Source organism: Pinus tabuliformis, chromosome X, assembly GCF_031772625.1.
Source record: "Pinus tabuliformis cultivar Carrire ecotype Pingquan chromosome X, CPIR1, whole genome shotgun sequence".
NCBI classification, from domain to species: domain Eukaryota; kingdom Viridiplantae; phylum Streptophyta; class Pinopsida; order Pinales; family Pinaceae; genus Pinus; species Pinus tabuliformis.
The window spans coordinates 730,828,522-730,844,588 of NC_142308.1; the positions used below are offsets into that span (position 1 = coordinate 730,828,522).

General features: G+C 41.1%; 1 protein-coding gene across 1 annotated transcript in view; it reads right to left on the bottom strand.

The window, feature by feature from the left end:
- LOC149142008 (meiotic recombination protein SPO11-1-like) overlaps window positions 1-11,211 on the bottom strand; it is a 277,352-nt gene extending 266,141 nt beyond the window's left edge. The window contains exons 1-2 of the mRNA XM_089448286.1: window positions 11,139-11,211; window positions 11,007-11,043 (exon numbers count right to left, since the gene is read on the bottom strand). Of these exons, the coding sequence (XP_089304412.1) occupies window positions 11,007-11,043; window positions 11,139-11,201 (100 nt within the window). The 5' untranslated portion in view covers window positions 11,202-11,211. The remainder of the gene's footprint in view (window positions 1-11,006; window positions 11,044-11,138) is intronic.
- Window positions 11,212-16,067: the final 4,856 nt, after the last annotated feature.

Here is a 16,067-nt window from a genome sequence, read left to right on the forward strand (position 1 = left end):
AACTTTTTCAACCACAACAGCCTCTTTTATTTCTTCACCCAAATTTTTCATACAATTAACAATCTCATCCACATGAAGAAAATAGTTAGCCACACTTTCATCATTATACATTCTGAGATTCTCATACTGAATCCTGAGGGTTTCAAGTTTTGCACGTTTTACCTGTTCATCTCCTTCGTAGCTCAAAACAATCTTGTCCCATATTTCTTTTGCGGATTTATATTGCATAACCCTCACGAATTCAGATTGAGATAGACATCCTAGAAGAGTATTAACCGCCTTTGCATTTGTTTCATATTTCTTCTTCTCAGCTGAATCTGTAGGAGTAGCTGATGGAAAAGTATACCCTGTTTCTATAATGTCCCATACTTCTGTACCCAAAGATTGAAGATAGGCAGTAACTCTTACCTTCCAATGTACGAAGTTTGTCCCATCAAAAATCGGTGGCCTGATTGATGCTTCCCTCTCGTAGTTGCTCATGATGTTAGATCTTCCTTCAAGCGATCAAGCTTCTTCAGAAGGACCTGCTCTGATACCAATTGTTGGAAATAATACTGAGAGGGGGGGTGAATCAGTATTATCAAATTCTTTTCAATATATCTTCCTTATTTATACTTTGAATAATTCTTCAAATATTGATCATTACTTTGTATGTCAGAATCATAAAATAATGAGCAGGAACAAGAAAAGCAAATAGTCACACAAAAGAACACCAGATATAAGGTGGAAACCTAATGTGGGTGAAAACCACCTGCTGCAATATGTCTCTATCTTCTTTTAATAAGAAACTCCTTTTACAATGATTTTGTACTGGTGCAGTCCTTTACCAGTACGCAGGCTACAACCTGCAGAGAGCTACAACTCTCTCTCTCGTTTTCCAGTCTCTCCTGGAAGGGAGCTACAACCCCCTACTTCTTTTCTTTCAAGGACCATTTTTCATTAATTTTCAGACTAGATCCAAGAACATCAAAAACCCATCAACTACACTTGCATCATCAATCTCTGATTTCACCAAAGCCAACCTGCATACAGATCTGCAAATATTTCCTTATAACTTTGCAGTTGTTCCATACATCAGACATACCCAGATCATAACATGTGTAAAATAAAACATGCATCAATAATTCAGACCCAGATTATTAGATTTATAGATCAAGCATATGCCACATATCACAGATCAAAATCATATAGAGATACCACTATTCCAGCCTTAAGATTTTGACCCATCAATAGAACTTATCCTTCTCCTTACCCTCAGGTTCCTTCTTCATTCAAATCCAGATCTGCACCATAACCCAATCACAATATTACAGATCTAGCACTTTATCAGATATTCAATAATTTAGAAGATGCTTTGTCAAATGATCTCCTTCCTCTTTTATAGCCTTAGTCCTTTCTCAATACCACGGTCCAAAACCATAGGATCAAAAAAACTGTTGGACTAATACCATGAACCAACCATGAAAGTGCGTGAGATCAACACTTTTGGATGCAATACCACGGGCCAAAACCATAGGATCAAAAACTGTCGAACTAATACCGTGAACCAACCATGAAAGTGCGTGAGATCAACACTTTTGGATGCAATACCACGGGCCAAAACCATAGGATCAAAAACTGTCGAACTAATACCATGAACCAATACTTGGGATCAACACTTCTGACGAGGTACCATGGTCCAAAACCATAGGTTCAAATACCAAGGACTAAATACCATGGACCAAAGGTAAGTTCTCCAACATATACGCGCTTTTCCTTGCATGAAAGTGCGTGAACTTTTTCTCTACATGCAATACCACGAACCAAAACCATAATAAACCAATACCACGAACCCAATACTTGGGATCAACACTTCTGATGAGGTACCATGGTCCAAAACCATAGGTTCAAATACCAAGGACTAACTACCATGGACCAAAGGTAAGTTCTCCAACATATACGCGCTTTTCCTTGCATGAAAGTGCGTGAACTTTTTTCTCTACATGAAATAAACTTTTCTCTGCATAAAAGTGCGTGAACTTTTCTCTACATGAAATAAACTTTTCTCTGCATAAAAGTGCGTGAACTTTTCTCTACATGAAATAAACTTTTCTCTGCATAAAAGTGCGTGAACTTTTCTCTACATGAAATAAACTTTTCTCTGCATATAAGTGCGTGAAATTTTCTCTACATTATAATTTATTATCTGAGATGAGTGGGTTGCCATCAAGTACAACATATGTATCATAATGCCAACACATCAATCATACAAGAATGTGGAGGAAAACTTGAATAGCTTTATTAATAATCAAGAATAGCAAAGAGGATTACAACCAATTGTTCTGACCCAGCGTCATCCTCTCAGCAAGAAAGCCCTTCTTCACCTCATGAAAAGCTTAGATCACCCAACACTATGATGTTACACCAAGAAGCTAGCAGCACTTCCTTACAAGATACAAAATTCCAGCCTCTGGATCTCTGGGATGAGGGATCCATATATAGATGTTTCCAAGGGGGGTGAGTCAGCTTTTGAGATTTGATTAGTGTCCTCTCTCTGATAGTTCTTGATTCCACTTGGAGATTGATGATCTCTTACTCATCCCTGGGCAAATGCAGAGAGGCAAGTGTCACAGGAGAAGTTTCTGGAAGATTCCATGATCCTCCACCTCACAGATTGACCCTGCCATTTGTCCACTCTCGCCCATCGCACCCCATAGAAGGGCTTTTCAGTATGCATCGCACCTCCTGTGTGCATTTAGGTGGGATGCAGCACACTTTGACCATGGAGCAGGTGAGATGGTCCAGTTTTGACCAGTTCTGAGTAGTTTTTCATGGAGAACTTCTGGGAGATGATGTAATCAGCGGACCTTGTTCTTTTAGGGGTTGGAACAACACTTTTAGGGACTTAAGAGCCCTTGGTTTATGGACATTTATGATTGGGGTTGAAGTGCCCAAAAATGTCTATAACACAAAGTAACAGGGAACTTCGGAAGGCTCCCTAAAGGTTGACTGGTTCCTCCGTCAAATGCCAACAGATTCTGCGTGACCACAAGCTGTGGGGAGCCCAAAGCTTGCCAAGTAGTGAAAGGCATGAGGCTAACCGACGCACCCTCATCCAAGACAGCGCTAGGTACTGCCTTATCATAGGCATGTATTGTAATCTGGAAAGGCACATAGGATGGAAGGCGGAAAGCAATCAAGTGACTCCAGTCGAAGGAAACGATGGAACTACTTGGTGGAGGTATCATATGATTGCCCCCATGCTCTATAGGAACTGAAGAAGGACGCTCTTGATCAGTGGGGATAGGAGGGTCGTTCTTGGACTCAGGAGAATCTGATGAGACGAGAAGAACATGAGCAGTATAATCATGATGCTCATCGGGAACAGAGTGGACCACTGGTGGTGAATCCAAGTCGACACTCTTTCCGACCAATGGTTGGTCAAGAACGGGCTGAGCACAGCCAGGTTCGGGAAGAGAAGGGTGGACAAGAGAAGAATCTAAGTTAATCTCTTTGTCAACCGGGAGAGGGTCTGAAGAGAGCCTCTGATAACCAACTGGAAGTGGAGGCGAAGAAGCTGTAAGACTTTCCAAAACCGCTGAAGCTTTATCCATGAGCGGACAAAGGTGAAGGGGATGGTTGCCTTCACATAGCCTGCAGGGGAATCGAATCATCCCTTTCTTCTTACCACTGCCAATTAAGGATTGAACATCGACATGAGCTTCAGAGGACGATGAGGGACGAGCCAGATCGTGAGACCATACTTCTAAGATCCTAGGAATGCCAGGACAATCACGAAGAAGATGGTCACCCTTGCACAATTTACAAGGAAACTTAACCTTCTGCGGAGGAGCAAAAGGTGTTCCAACCTGAGATGTACTTGGGGAAATAGTTGCACGGGTGACCTCGCGCTTATCGGACTTCTTCTTATTCTTCGTCTTCTTCTTCTTCTTCTTAGTCTCCTGGTTACTAGATGTGGAACTTTCACAAAGCGAAGTAGGAGATGAAGATGAAGGAATAGGGGAAGAAGGTGCAGGCTCAACCTTGGAATCATCATGTCGTGATTCAGATGAAGGAGACGGTGGAACAGGAGTCATGACACTCGGGACCACCGAGGTTGAAAACAACCACATGGGCAAACCGATGGTTAACCCAGGCAAAGACAATGTTGCCATATATGAAGCACCAGCATTTCCAAATGGAGGAAATGGACCAGGAGTTCCATCTGGGGTAAGACCGTGGCCGGTAGACTCGGGGAAGGTTGCCCCTGGGAACGAGCCTGAAAAACACTAGTACTGTAACCAAGAACTTGAATTGTTACCAGGAATATTTCGCGGGCAGTAAATTTTATGACATAGGAACAAAACTGGACCTTTTCATGTTTCAAGAGTCGAGAAAAGGACGAAAAGGTGACTCTATCTCTTTCGAGGTTTAATGAGCCTGAAAGGACAAGTGCTCAGATGAAACTTTTCTTTTAAGGAGTCGAAAAGGAACGAAAGTGACTACTCTGGAGAACTAGGCAAAAGGTTAACCAAACAAACCGTAAAACTGCATATACACCTTGGTGATCAAATGAAAGAGAAATGACCAAGGACTTTTCGTACAACAGTCAATCTTCCCGAATGCTGTGTTCGGTGCGTTACGGTTCGCAAAGCAGCAGACACGGCTTCCTATGGATGTAGGATGATAACCTAGTGGGGTCTCCCGATATATATTCGACGGTACGGGGAGCACAAGTCCATACTAGCCGCTATTGAGTCACAGAAGGAGGAATCACCCAACCTTAAGCGAAAACAATAGTGACTAGGTTTAACGACGTCGGAGCACGTCTCTAGCCTAGACCTCTAAATAATGTGTGTTAAGTTCCAATGCGTTGTTAGGTTCATTCAATTGATTTTAGAGTTGATCTTGAATTAGGTTTCAGTGTCCAGGCCCTACCGTATGTATATCAAAAACCCTAGGATGCAACTAGAATGAGTAAATCATATTTCATTTCGATGAACACCTACTTAAAGGAGGGTAGAAAGCTCATTCCCAAGCAAACACAAAACCAAGACAAGCTAATGCAAGTGCTAAGAACACAATGCATCAACACACTAATCCTATAGTGCATCGATACTACAAATGAAAGATTTAAAGTTCGCTTTCCAATTTCTCAAACATGAAAATTTGAAATGCACATGTACTTTCACTATCGTATACTAAATGAATGCAATCCCTTAATTTTTTTTTTTTGTTTTGAATTTAAAGATATAAACAAGCAAGTGTGAACTGATTGATCCAAACAATTGTGATCTATGCTTGGTAGTGAAGAAATCGAATCAATATCAAAAATTGGTTCAATAATCAACACTAAAAATCAACCAGCAAGAAACAAGCAACGAAAAAGCCTCAAGCAAATCAATAAGACAGTTGCGGATGAACCTTGGACAGACAAGTAACCCAAGCAAACGGTTTCTCGACGAAACCTCTAAAGAGCTAGGTCACACGGTCTAAAAACACAAGACTCACTCAATGAAACCAAAGAGACAGTACCCTAACCAAAAGCAATTAAAACAAGCTGATGGGCGAGAGGAAAACAATAGGGGATAAATAAGACTGGTGAATTCAAGAGGTGAAGCTGTAAAAACAACTTACACAGGAATCGTCGTGGGTATAATAACCAACAACTAGTGACGATAAGCCAATAGTCGCAGCAACAAAGCGACGTCGTCGCGGGAGTACACCTATCTTCTGCAACGTGCCGATTTCAGGAATAGTCGCGACTGTACGACAAGATTCAGCGACGCATAGGTTTACAAAACGAAGACAGGGCGACGTCGTCGCGACTGTCAAGATTTTTTCAGCGACGAGCTCGAAAACAAGGAAAAACAAGTGAAAACTCCCAAACAAACACCAGGCTATTCTTCCAGACAGTAAGGGGAATTCCCAGATTGACCCAGGTAACCCAAAAAACTGATGGTTTAACCCCAAAATTCAAGAGACACTAAAACCAAAAAAAATCAAGGGTAAACAAGAAGAAAACATACAAAGGACTCCCCAGTGGAGTCGCCAACTTGTGATAAAGGAAAGTGTTCCCTCTGCAGACAGAGGCAACCCCTCTAGCCCTAGAGTGGGTCTAGTCACAACAAAGACAAAACAACAATCGATTCCCTTAAATAGTCATCGTTGGAGGCCTACCTCAAACCGGTGGTTGATGAAGTTTCCGTTGCGCTGCTCCAGCTTCCGTTTCTTTCTCCTCAATGAGCAATCAACCTGAAACACCACAAGAAAACAACAAAACACGTAACCGAGAACAACAATGATCTATTTACTTATAAAGTCAAGAAATCATAAGCTATCAAGTAAATTGTACACAAGATATAGGAAATCATCATTGATTGTATTAAAATGAATCAAGAGCAAAGCTTACAACCAAGTCTTGACGTCGCAAGCCTTCTCGGAGGGTCCAGCCAGTATGTTTCTTCAAGCATTCACTCTCAAGAATGGGTCTCCCAAATAGATGATATCTCTCTCTCACTCACAAGCTCTAATACAAGGTTAAGGCACTCCACAACCTCTTACCAAACTATTAGCAATCCCACACTTGTCACACTCACACCAAAGCTATCTACTTAGTTTCAAAGCAAACTCAAAACTAGCAGCTCCCAACAAAATAACTAGCAGATCATAGCAATGGTGAGTGATTTTATAGGAGAAGGAGTCTCCATGAAATGAGGGAGAGGGAGCTTATCCTCAGGGGAGGTTGCACAAGAGGCGGAACCACCATCCTAGAGGAGGAAAAGCGACCCAAACTGACCCAACAACCAGCTCTAGAAACACCCAAAAGGCTGACTGTTTGAACAAATTCGCCAAATCTGGATCGTCGCAGGTCATGAACTAGGGCTTAGCGATGACATCGCAAGGGAGCAATGCTTTTGGACCAATCGTCGCAACAAGAATCTGGAAGACTCGCGCCGAGCCCTAAAATTCGACCGTCACAGGAAATAGGTGTACACCTGCAACGACGTCGCAACGATACAGTTCATGACAGGGAATCGTCGCAGATGTTGAGGGTTTACTAGCGACGATGCAGAAACATAGGCAAACAGGGTCAATCTTCAACATTAGAGAGCACTTGCTTAATCTTCTTACATGAGTGGGAAGATATGGACATGTTTATTTGATACATGACACAGCAGAGGGACTGAGATGAGGACAGTGACAAATTATTGTGTAACATATACCCTTCGAGCCTCTGATAGATCCGAAACCATCACTGACACTCGCAGAAACTCTGAAATATACTGCTCTAGGTTGCCTGTCTGGCGTAGTTGGGTCAACTCCCTGAAATGGGCCTCCGGATCCCTCTGGTCAAAACGTTCCACCACCCTCCTGGTGAAATCCTCATAAGAAGCCACATTGGCATGCCCCAAGGTGGCCAAGCCATGAAACCACCAGTCATGGGCTTCCCCCTCCATGTGCAACGTGGCCATCTTGATGGCTTCCTGTTCTATCATCCGGTTGAGCTAGAAGTAGGTGTCCATCTTCTCAACCCAAGCCCTAGCAGTGCACTTGGCAGTGCCATCGAATGTAGGGAAGTACATCCTCCCTATGGTCCTCTACAACTCATAGTTTTGTGTACCCTGTCCTCCATAGCCCTTGCTCTTCTCATTCTGCTTGAGCTTGCAGAAATATCTAAAAGAGAGTGCTTCCCTGAAGTCTGCATCCATATATTGCCACTATTTGAAATGTTCTCCCATCTGTGTGGGGTCTTCACCCCCTGCTGGTTCGATTTGTGCCACAGGTGCGAAAGAGGGCAGTGTGGTTCAAGTTGGCCCACTAGATGATGGGTGTTGTGTTGCTGGTGAGGGGTTATCGAATGGTTGGGAGCTTCAAAAGTTTCCCCAAATAAAAACCCTTTAGGGGTGGCTCTCTCTCTATTCTGAATCTTTATCTCCTCCAACATCTCTTTCTGGCCCTTTGCTAAGTCATTCAAAGCCTTCAGGAGGCTATCGAAAGCCATCTCTTCCCTACTCTTGGGTTCCACCATGTACTCTTCTACCACTGCTTTCCCCTTGTCCTCCATGTCTGGAGTAATCTTCAGCTCTCTTTCTCTGCTCTGGTACCTTTGTCTTCTTTATGTGATGTTCTGCTGGTCCCCTTCTCTCATAGGAGAAAATCCCCACAACTGAACCAAGACCTAGGCTCTGATACCACTGTAATGTTCCTAAACATGAATACAAGTGATATACAAGCATACAAACATTTCAGCAAACAGAAAAACGAAATAGACACTAAGCACCCATGGAAATGTTGGAAATAAGGAACTGTTGAGCCATTTTATTACTTCTTCATGAGAAAAAAACAATAGTAAATAGAATGGTGCACCTGGGCTTGTCTCAACGGACAAGCATGACCAAACCCAAGTGAGCAATGGCTAAACTGAAGGCTGTTGTAACTGCTACACCAATCTGTGATTCTGCACTGCTCTGCCCAGAAAACTACTCTTTCTACTGACTTCGAAGGGCTGGAATCACTACTTCCCGTGCTCAGAAAATTATGATATTCGAGCTCCTTACACCTTGGCCTAAATCCAGAAAAAACCCACAAAGGAATTTGGATGGTTCAGAGATCTGAAATTCGACCCCCAAGGAGCCCAACTTTAGCGGCAACTGCAAAACTCGGCCTGCTCCGAAAATGCTGAGATGATCCCTCATACATATCTCCTGACTCCTCGGATGAGTTTCCGGGCTGTAGCTCTTGCCCTCAAGACCAATGAATTTGCTGAACTGGCCCTCTACGCTATCTCCCAAGCCTGGAATTTGAATTGCTGGGTTGTTGGCTTCTTTGGTTCCAAAACTCTCACTGAATGTTGGCCCAATGTTGTCCTTCAGATTTCCTTGGTTCCTCTAGCAATTGGTTGATCCAAGGTGGCTCAATCTCCCTCTACGTATTCTCACTGTGGCCCAGAAATATGCATTTCCTGAGTGTGGTTGAATGATGGTGCTGTGGAGACTCCCCAGAACTCCTGAAATGCTTGTGGAACTGCCTTCCTAGGGTGGGCACTCGAAGTCCCCCGAAGGTAAGGTTGAATCTCCCGCTTGAGAGATTCGTGGCTGAACAACCAGTTGACTCGGCTAAGCAGCTGAGAAAACAGTCAAGTAAATTCGATATGCAAGGTTGAATGAATGATCCAAATGAGAGCCTCCTCCTCCTTTTGTCTTCGTGGGCCTTCCTTGCCTCATGTGGGCCCCTCCAATCAGCATTTTGAATTCCCTCCAAGCCATTCGAATGGCCTAGTTCGAATTCCCATGTGGGTGGCCCCCACCTTCCACTAGCAATCTAATTAAGCCAAAATTTCTCCTAAGTCCCTAAGTCAAAACTGCTAGGTCCTTTTCCTTAGCCAAAAATGTGCAAAAATGTGTAGAGATAACCTGTTACAAATGTGTTTGAGAAGGGACATGACACCTTCAGTGCACAATTTCTGAAGCAAACTCTGGTAATTTCGCTGAGCAAATGAGTTCTAGAAAGACCCAACTCAACCTCTCCAAAATTGGCACAATAATTTAACCTAGTTCCCTAGAAATGCACTTCAGCTACAAGAGTATCACTTGGTTCTTGAGATCTGAAGTAATTAATCAACTTGGCCTTCTTGTAGATTTATGAAACCCTGCAATAAACACAATGAAAGATCTGAAATAATCTTCCCAATGAGCTAACTAGGGTGCACTCGAAGTCCACCAAAAATAGCTTTGAGTTTCACTTGAAACTCTTGAAACTCACTTGAGCTTCTTTTCTATGTCAAGAGATAGATAGGGATAAAATGCCTTGCCATTGAGTTCCTCCTTTTATAATTCTACATGGAGCCTCCCTCTAGTTTCTAGATCCTCCTTTTCCCTATTATTTTATTGATGGGGCCCAATTTCCACTAGGAGACTTTTCCCGCCATTTTGAATAAAATAATAATTTGTCTCATTTCTCAATAAAATATTAATTTTCCTCCCTTCTCTAATAAAATATTATTTGCCGCCATTTTCCATTAATATAATAATTTCCGCTTTCTCAACAAATTAATGTTTTCTCCATTTTAATTTAATATTACCAAAAACTGGCTAAACTCCTAAGTGGATTTTGCACTCACAAAATTTGGGAACATTACAGTGAAGCACCTTACAAAAACCACTTTTAAGTTGCATTCCAGTGAGTCAGCATAGGCAGATTTCATACTAGGGGTATGTCAGGACATGCCCCTTTTATAAGTTTTCTTTTGTCCTAGGACACTGTCAAAATCTAGTAGTTCAAAAATAATATGTTCCAATAATGGATGGTCTAGCACAAAGTAAAGAAACAACAATGTTCAAAAATATTCACCTTTTAAAAGTATTACTTGTGTATTAAAAGTGAAATTAAACTACTAACCTTTTCAGAACAGAGTTGATGTGTCAAATGCTTAGGCAGATGATATTTGTCACACTAATGTCTCTAAGGTAAAATTCAATTCTAGATCAAAATGACATTTGTATCGGATAATATCATATTTGATCTAGATATGTCTTCTGCAATTTCATCAGTAACCCTTTTTCCCACTCTTTTCAAATGAATACAAGTACATGGACCTAACATTTTGCATATGTCCTATTCAATAGGCATTAGGTTGTTTTCATCTACAATATTTGATGAAGAACAGAGATGATCTTTGTAATTTCTATGGTACTTCTCTTTTAATCTAAAGACTAATTGTACGAAATAATATGTTATGCGATCCAATAAACAAGTTTTCCCTATGTTTTCAGATGAATACAAGTGGACGTCTTACAAGGTAGACTTTGTGTTCTTTTCATCTACAACAATAAATAAAAAACAAAGCAAGGGAATAATGAAAATGATCTCTCTCAGTAACTTTGCTAGATACTTTGAAGTTCATGATGTGAGATACTCTCTACACATCTTCTAATATTTGACCTTTCACCCAACCATTCTTTGTAAGTACACAAGAGACAACAATTCAAATACCCACTAAAACCACATAAGTTAGTCAAGGATACTTTGAACTTGTTCAATTTGTACAGGAATAGGATAAGCCTGTAAGCAATAGTTTTTATCAGTCATCAAGCATCAAACATAGTAAATGTACAAACAAATATTTGAAAATATTTATTCACTTCATTTGAACTTACAGTGCTAATATTTCGTGTACAATCAATATTTCTTCCCGACTCTATGAATCGCAACCAACCCATGACCAATCTGGAACAAACCTACGAAATCATTATGTGACATAGATATATCTAATAGGAAAAGCATGTCCCTCTATGCATAATAATGAAAATGTTTTCTAATCAATTAGTTGCAAATAGATCAATAGGAACAAGAGATTGTGCAGTTTCAAATCATCTAAAAGATTAAAGAAAGGCATTCTTGTTACAAACCAGGTCCGTGCAAGGGTTTTGAGGCAATTTCTTATAAATATCAGGATAAAATTGTGTAATTAAATTTAATTATCAAATAAATTATCTTAGGTGGAAGCTTAACCTAGAAGGAAAAATCTGACAAAAAGAAGGAAGTTGACCCACAAATAGGATTTCTTTTTTCTAAATGATTTCATTAAAGTGACCTAAACAGAACCCCATATTAATGTTTTTGCACATGTATCAATGTCTTTTATGTTAAAGTTTTGGCTTATTCCTGTTACATCATGTTACCCACCAAAATGGGTAACCCCATATGATAAAACATTTTCTCCTATCTCGGATGGTCAGTGAGCCAACAACCCTACTATAATGTCCCCAATTAAATAAATTTTGCTAAGATGAATTTCTATTTTTTTCAATTGGGTGTTTGGAAATATTTTGGCATGTAAACTTAGGAAAAGTGGGTGGAGGGAGTCCCCACTTAATTTTTGGAGAGATGGAGGCCACCAACATTAGAGAAAAGGAAAGATTAAATTGGTAGTGGGATGTGGGGCCACCCAAAAAGGGGAATTTGAACCCCTTAGGAAAATCGAGCTAGGGAGAAGGAAGTCGAATTGGTGGGACCCACAAGAGGAGAAAGGGGGCAGCCAAGATAAATAGAAGGAGGAGGCATCATTTTGGGGGCTTTTGACAAATTGAATTTTTGAATTAGAGTACTCTTGAGCTGCTTAGCCAAGACTACCAGTGCTACTTAGCACAAGGAGATTTCCGGGCGGAAATCTCAACTCTTTCTTCGGTGGACTTAGAGTGCCACCCTAGGAGAAAATTTTAGAGCTTATTGGAGAGGAGATTGTTGGATATTGTGGGTTATTTCCAGCCATACTTCAGCCAGTCTGAACTTCCAGGAGGACGTAGTGGCAGAAATCGATTTGCTTGGTTGAGGGGTCTTCAAGGGAAAATTCAACTGGAGAATTTAGGAGAAAGTCCCTTGATATTGGACCATATTTTGTGGAGAGTTTCAGGGCTGGAGATTGTTGCTCCGGTGAGAAGCAAATTCAACAATCTGAGGGCCTGCACAGTCTTTTGTTGGGCAAAAGTTCGTGGAATTGTTGCTAGCCGAGTTGTGCAAGGTTGAGGAAGGGATTTCCCTCTTACCTTCCAGGAGTAATTTGTAGGGAATTTTACAACAATTCAAGGGTGGAAACAAGGCCAAATTTGCAGCGATAGCTTGAAGGGGACACGGAACCAGTAGAGGAGGGTGTAGCACCAAATTTGGGTAATTTTGGGAGATCTGAATTAGCCCAAAACATTTTTGGGTTTTGTTGGACTAGCATCCAAGAGTCTGCTCCTAATTCTGCAGAATTTTTGGAGGATTTTTGGTGCCCAAAAATAGCAGAGTTATTTGGCAACTAGTTGGGAGCTAAGTCACCTGACACGGGGATTTGGGACACGTAGGATTCGAGATTCGTGGTGTCGGATTCGGGCACGCTGACACCCCGGAACAGGACACGTTATATATTATTTTATTAAATATATATATATATATATATATATATATATATATATATATTAAAAATTAGATATTATCATATTTCTTACACAAATTTTAATTAATGATACAAATTTATTGATTTCAAACATAGATCTTCATCTATAGCTATTAGCATGCATAGTACATACAAAATTCAAATAAATGTCAGTGGTACTGGTCACATAAATGATAAATCTATTAAAAATTTAAATCATGATTCGTAATTCATAACTGAAAGACAACTTACAACTAAAAGATAGTAAGATAAACACACTTACAACTGTAGTTTTCTCATTAAGTCATCAAATCAAAATGTGTTACATAGGTAGTGTTGGTGCAATGCCAATGGCAAATAGAAATAGAAAATATAAAACAACTACAGCCTACAGGTATACAAGCCTCAAGGCATCAATCAGCATCAGAATCAGCATCCATGTCCTCGTCATCATGGTCCCCACTGCTCTCCTCTGCATCCTCCTCCTCCCCTGTATCCATAGTCACCTCTGCATCTGCTAGTATGGAGGTTGACCCCTCTAAGTCATCAAAACTAACAGGGTCTAGCACTAGATCACTGAGATCCATGTTGGCCAATGCCAACTCAACAGTGGTGTCCAGACCCATATCATCAGGAAAGACATCCCACATCTTTGTCTTTCCCCTCAACCACTCTTCCCTCTGCCTGTAAATAAGACGAAGGTTGGTGTGCACATACACCATTGTCTCTGCCCTGGACTGCTCAAGCCTGCTCTTCTTCACATTATGCAAATTCCCATATGTGCTCCAATTCCTCTCGCAACAAGAGGATGAAGTAACCTGAGAGAGGACCCTCATGGCTAACTGCTGAAGAGGAGGGCTTGTTGCCCCATGATTTGCTCACCAAGAATAGGGCTTCTTAAGCCCCCTGTCTCTAATCACATCATAACCTCCAAATCGACCAGTGCCAGTGGAAAACTCTGCAAAGGCATCCTCCACCTCAGCAAGCAATGCATTATCCTGATAAATCCGCCTGAATGCCTCTTTCCTCCCCTGTGAGATTTCACCATCCATGTGAGGAGGGAATCTGCGGGAAGGTCCACCATTCAGCCACTCATGGGTGTAGTATTTGGGGTTCAATGAGTGAGCCAAACAATGTAAAGGTGTACAATTCTTGTCCCATTTGCTGACAAGAATATCATGTATGGTATCGCAGAAGGCCTCTGGTGATGTCTCATACTCGGGGCACTCACTCTGTAGAATAATGCTCCTCACAGACTCAATCATGGAATCCCATCCCTCATAAACCTCTCATAGGATGGGTTTGTCTGTATCTGCAACTCGAAGCAAAGAAATGATAGGGTCCATGATCCGAATAATTAGATCTACCCTCTCCCACCAAGCATCATCTAGTACCGTGTCCTTCACTCTTTTAGAGGCTGCCTGATCTGTCTTTCTCCAAAAAGACCAAAACTCAGAAATAACCATGGACCCAAGAGCGGTCTTGACCTCCCTCAACCTCTTCAACATCATGAATGAAGATGAAAACCGTGTATCAGCAATCTTCAACAATGATAGATTGTTGTACTCCTTGTAAATAGTGAGGGCATTTGTATGATTTTGCACAAAGTTACGGATATGTCTTGCATCCTCAATAATGCTTCCAATCCAAAGCACATCAGAAGCAATGGATTTCAGTGCTAAGTTCAATGAATGGACAATGCAAGGTGTCCAAAACACTTGTGGATATTTAGCTTCCACAATCATGCCAGCAGCCTTGCAAACAGGTGCATTATCTGTAATGATTTGCACACAAGATTCAACACCTACATCTTCAACAACTTTAATAAATAACTCACCCATAAATTGTGCATCCTTGTATTCGCCAAGTTGTTGGGAATAATACTGAGAGGGGGGGTGAATCAGTATTATCTAATCAATAAAACTTTTCATTTTCATACTCAGATTCATATACGCTACCTCAGTTAAGTATACGCGCGTATATACGCGACTGTGTCTATTGAAACTAGCGTATGACCATTAAACTCATGATTCAGTTATGTGATCTTCAATGGATGCATCAGAACATTATTAGCCATATTAACAGTCAATAGTAGCAGTAAAACAGATAGATCAACACACATAAGCAACACACATGAACACCATGATATAAGGTGGAAACCCAATGTGGGTGAAAACCACCTGCTGCAATTCGTTTCTATCTTCCTTTATTAAGAAACTTCTTTTACAATGTACTGGTACAGTCCTTTACTAGCACGCAGGCTACAACCTGCAGAAGGCTACAACCTTCTCTCGTTCTCCAGACTCTCCTGGAAGGGAGCTCCAACCCCCTTTGCTCTTGTACTAGCTAAGATATTAGTACGTAGGCGCCTGCCTACAATCTTCTCTCCTTCGGGTACCACGTTTCATACATTTTCAGACTGGATACTCCTGAAGCACAACACTATAATCTGAAGGCCACGTTTCATCAAATTTTCATACTGGACCCATAAATATCATTGAAGCACAAAACAATCAATACTAGCCTCATCAATCTCTGAATCACTGAAACACTGAAACCCTGTCAACAACACAGTCACCAGAACACAGAGCAGAACTCTGCAATAACAATCAGAACCAACTGTACCATTAAAATCATGCATCAGACTGCATACGCTACTTGGAAGTGCCGAACCTGCGTGTATACGCAACTTCATCAAGATGAACCAGCGTATATGTCATTAATCACTTATTCATAACTTTGCTGCACTTCCTGACTTCAGACATAACCAGATCATGACATATACAAGGATAATATATGTGTTAGCACCCAGATCTAGTCCATCAGATCTCATAAATATGAGTCATTATGATCCTGATCCAATATTAGTTCTCATCCATCAATACTGAAGCTAAACACAATCAACCAAACAAGATATGCAGAATACTGACACCTTTAAACTGTCATCAGAACCCTTCAACAACCAGAACCACCTGTAACTTCAAATATCATAGCTCAAAAGGTATACGCTACTACAATGAACTCAACCTGCGTACATACGCGCTTACACCAAAGCCAACCCACGTACAGATCTATAAATATTCAATCATGACTTGCAGCGATTTCAAACTTAAGTTATACCCAGTTCAGATCATTACATGCGTCAGTATACAGATCTAGAATAAACATA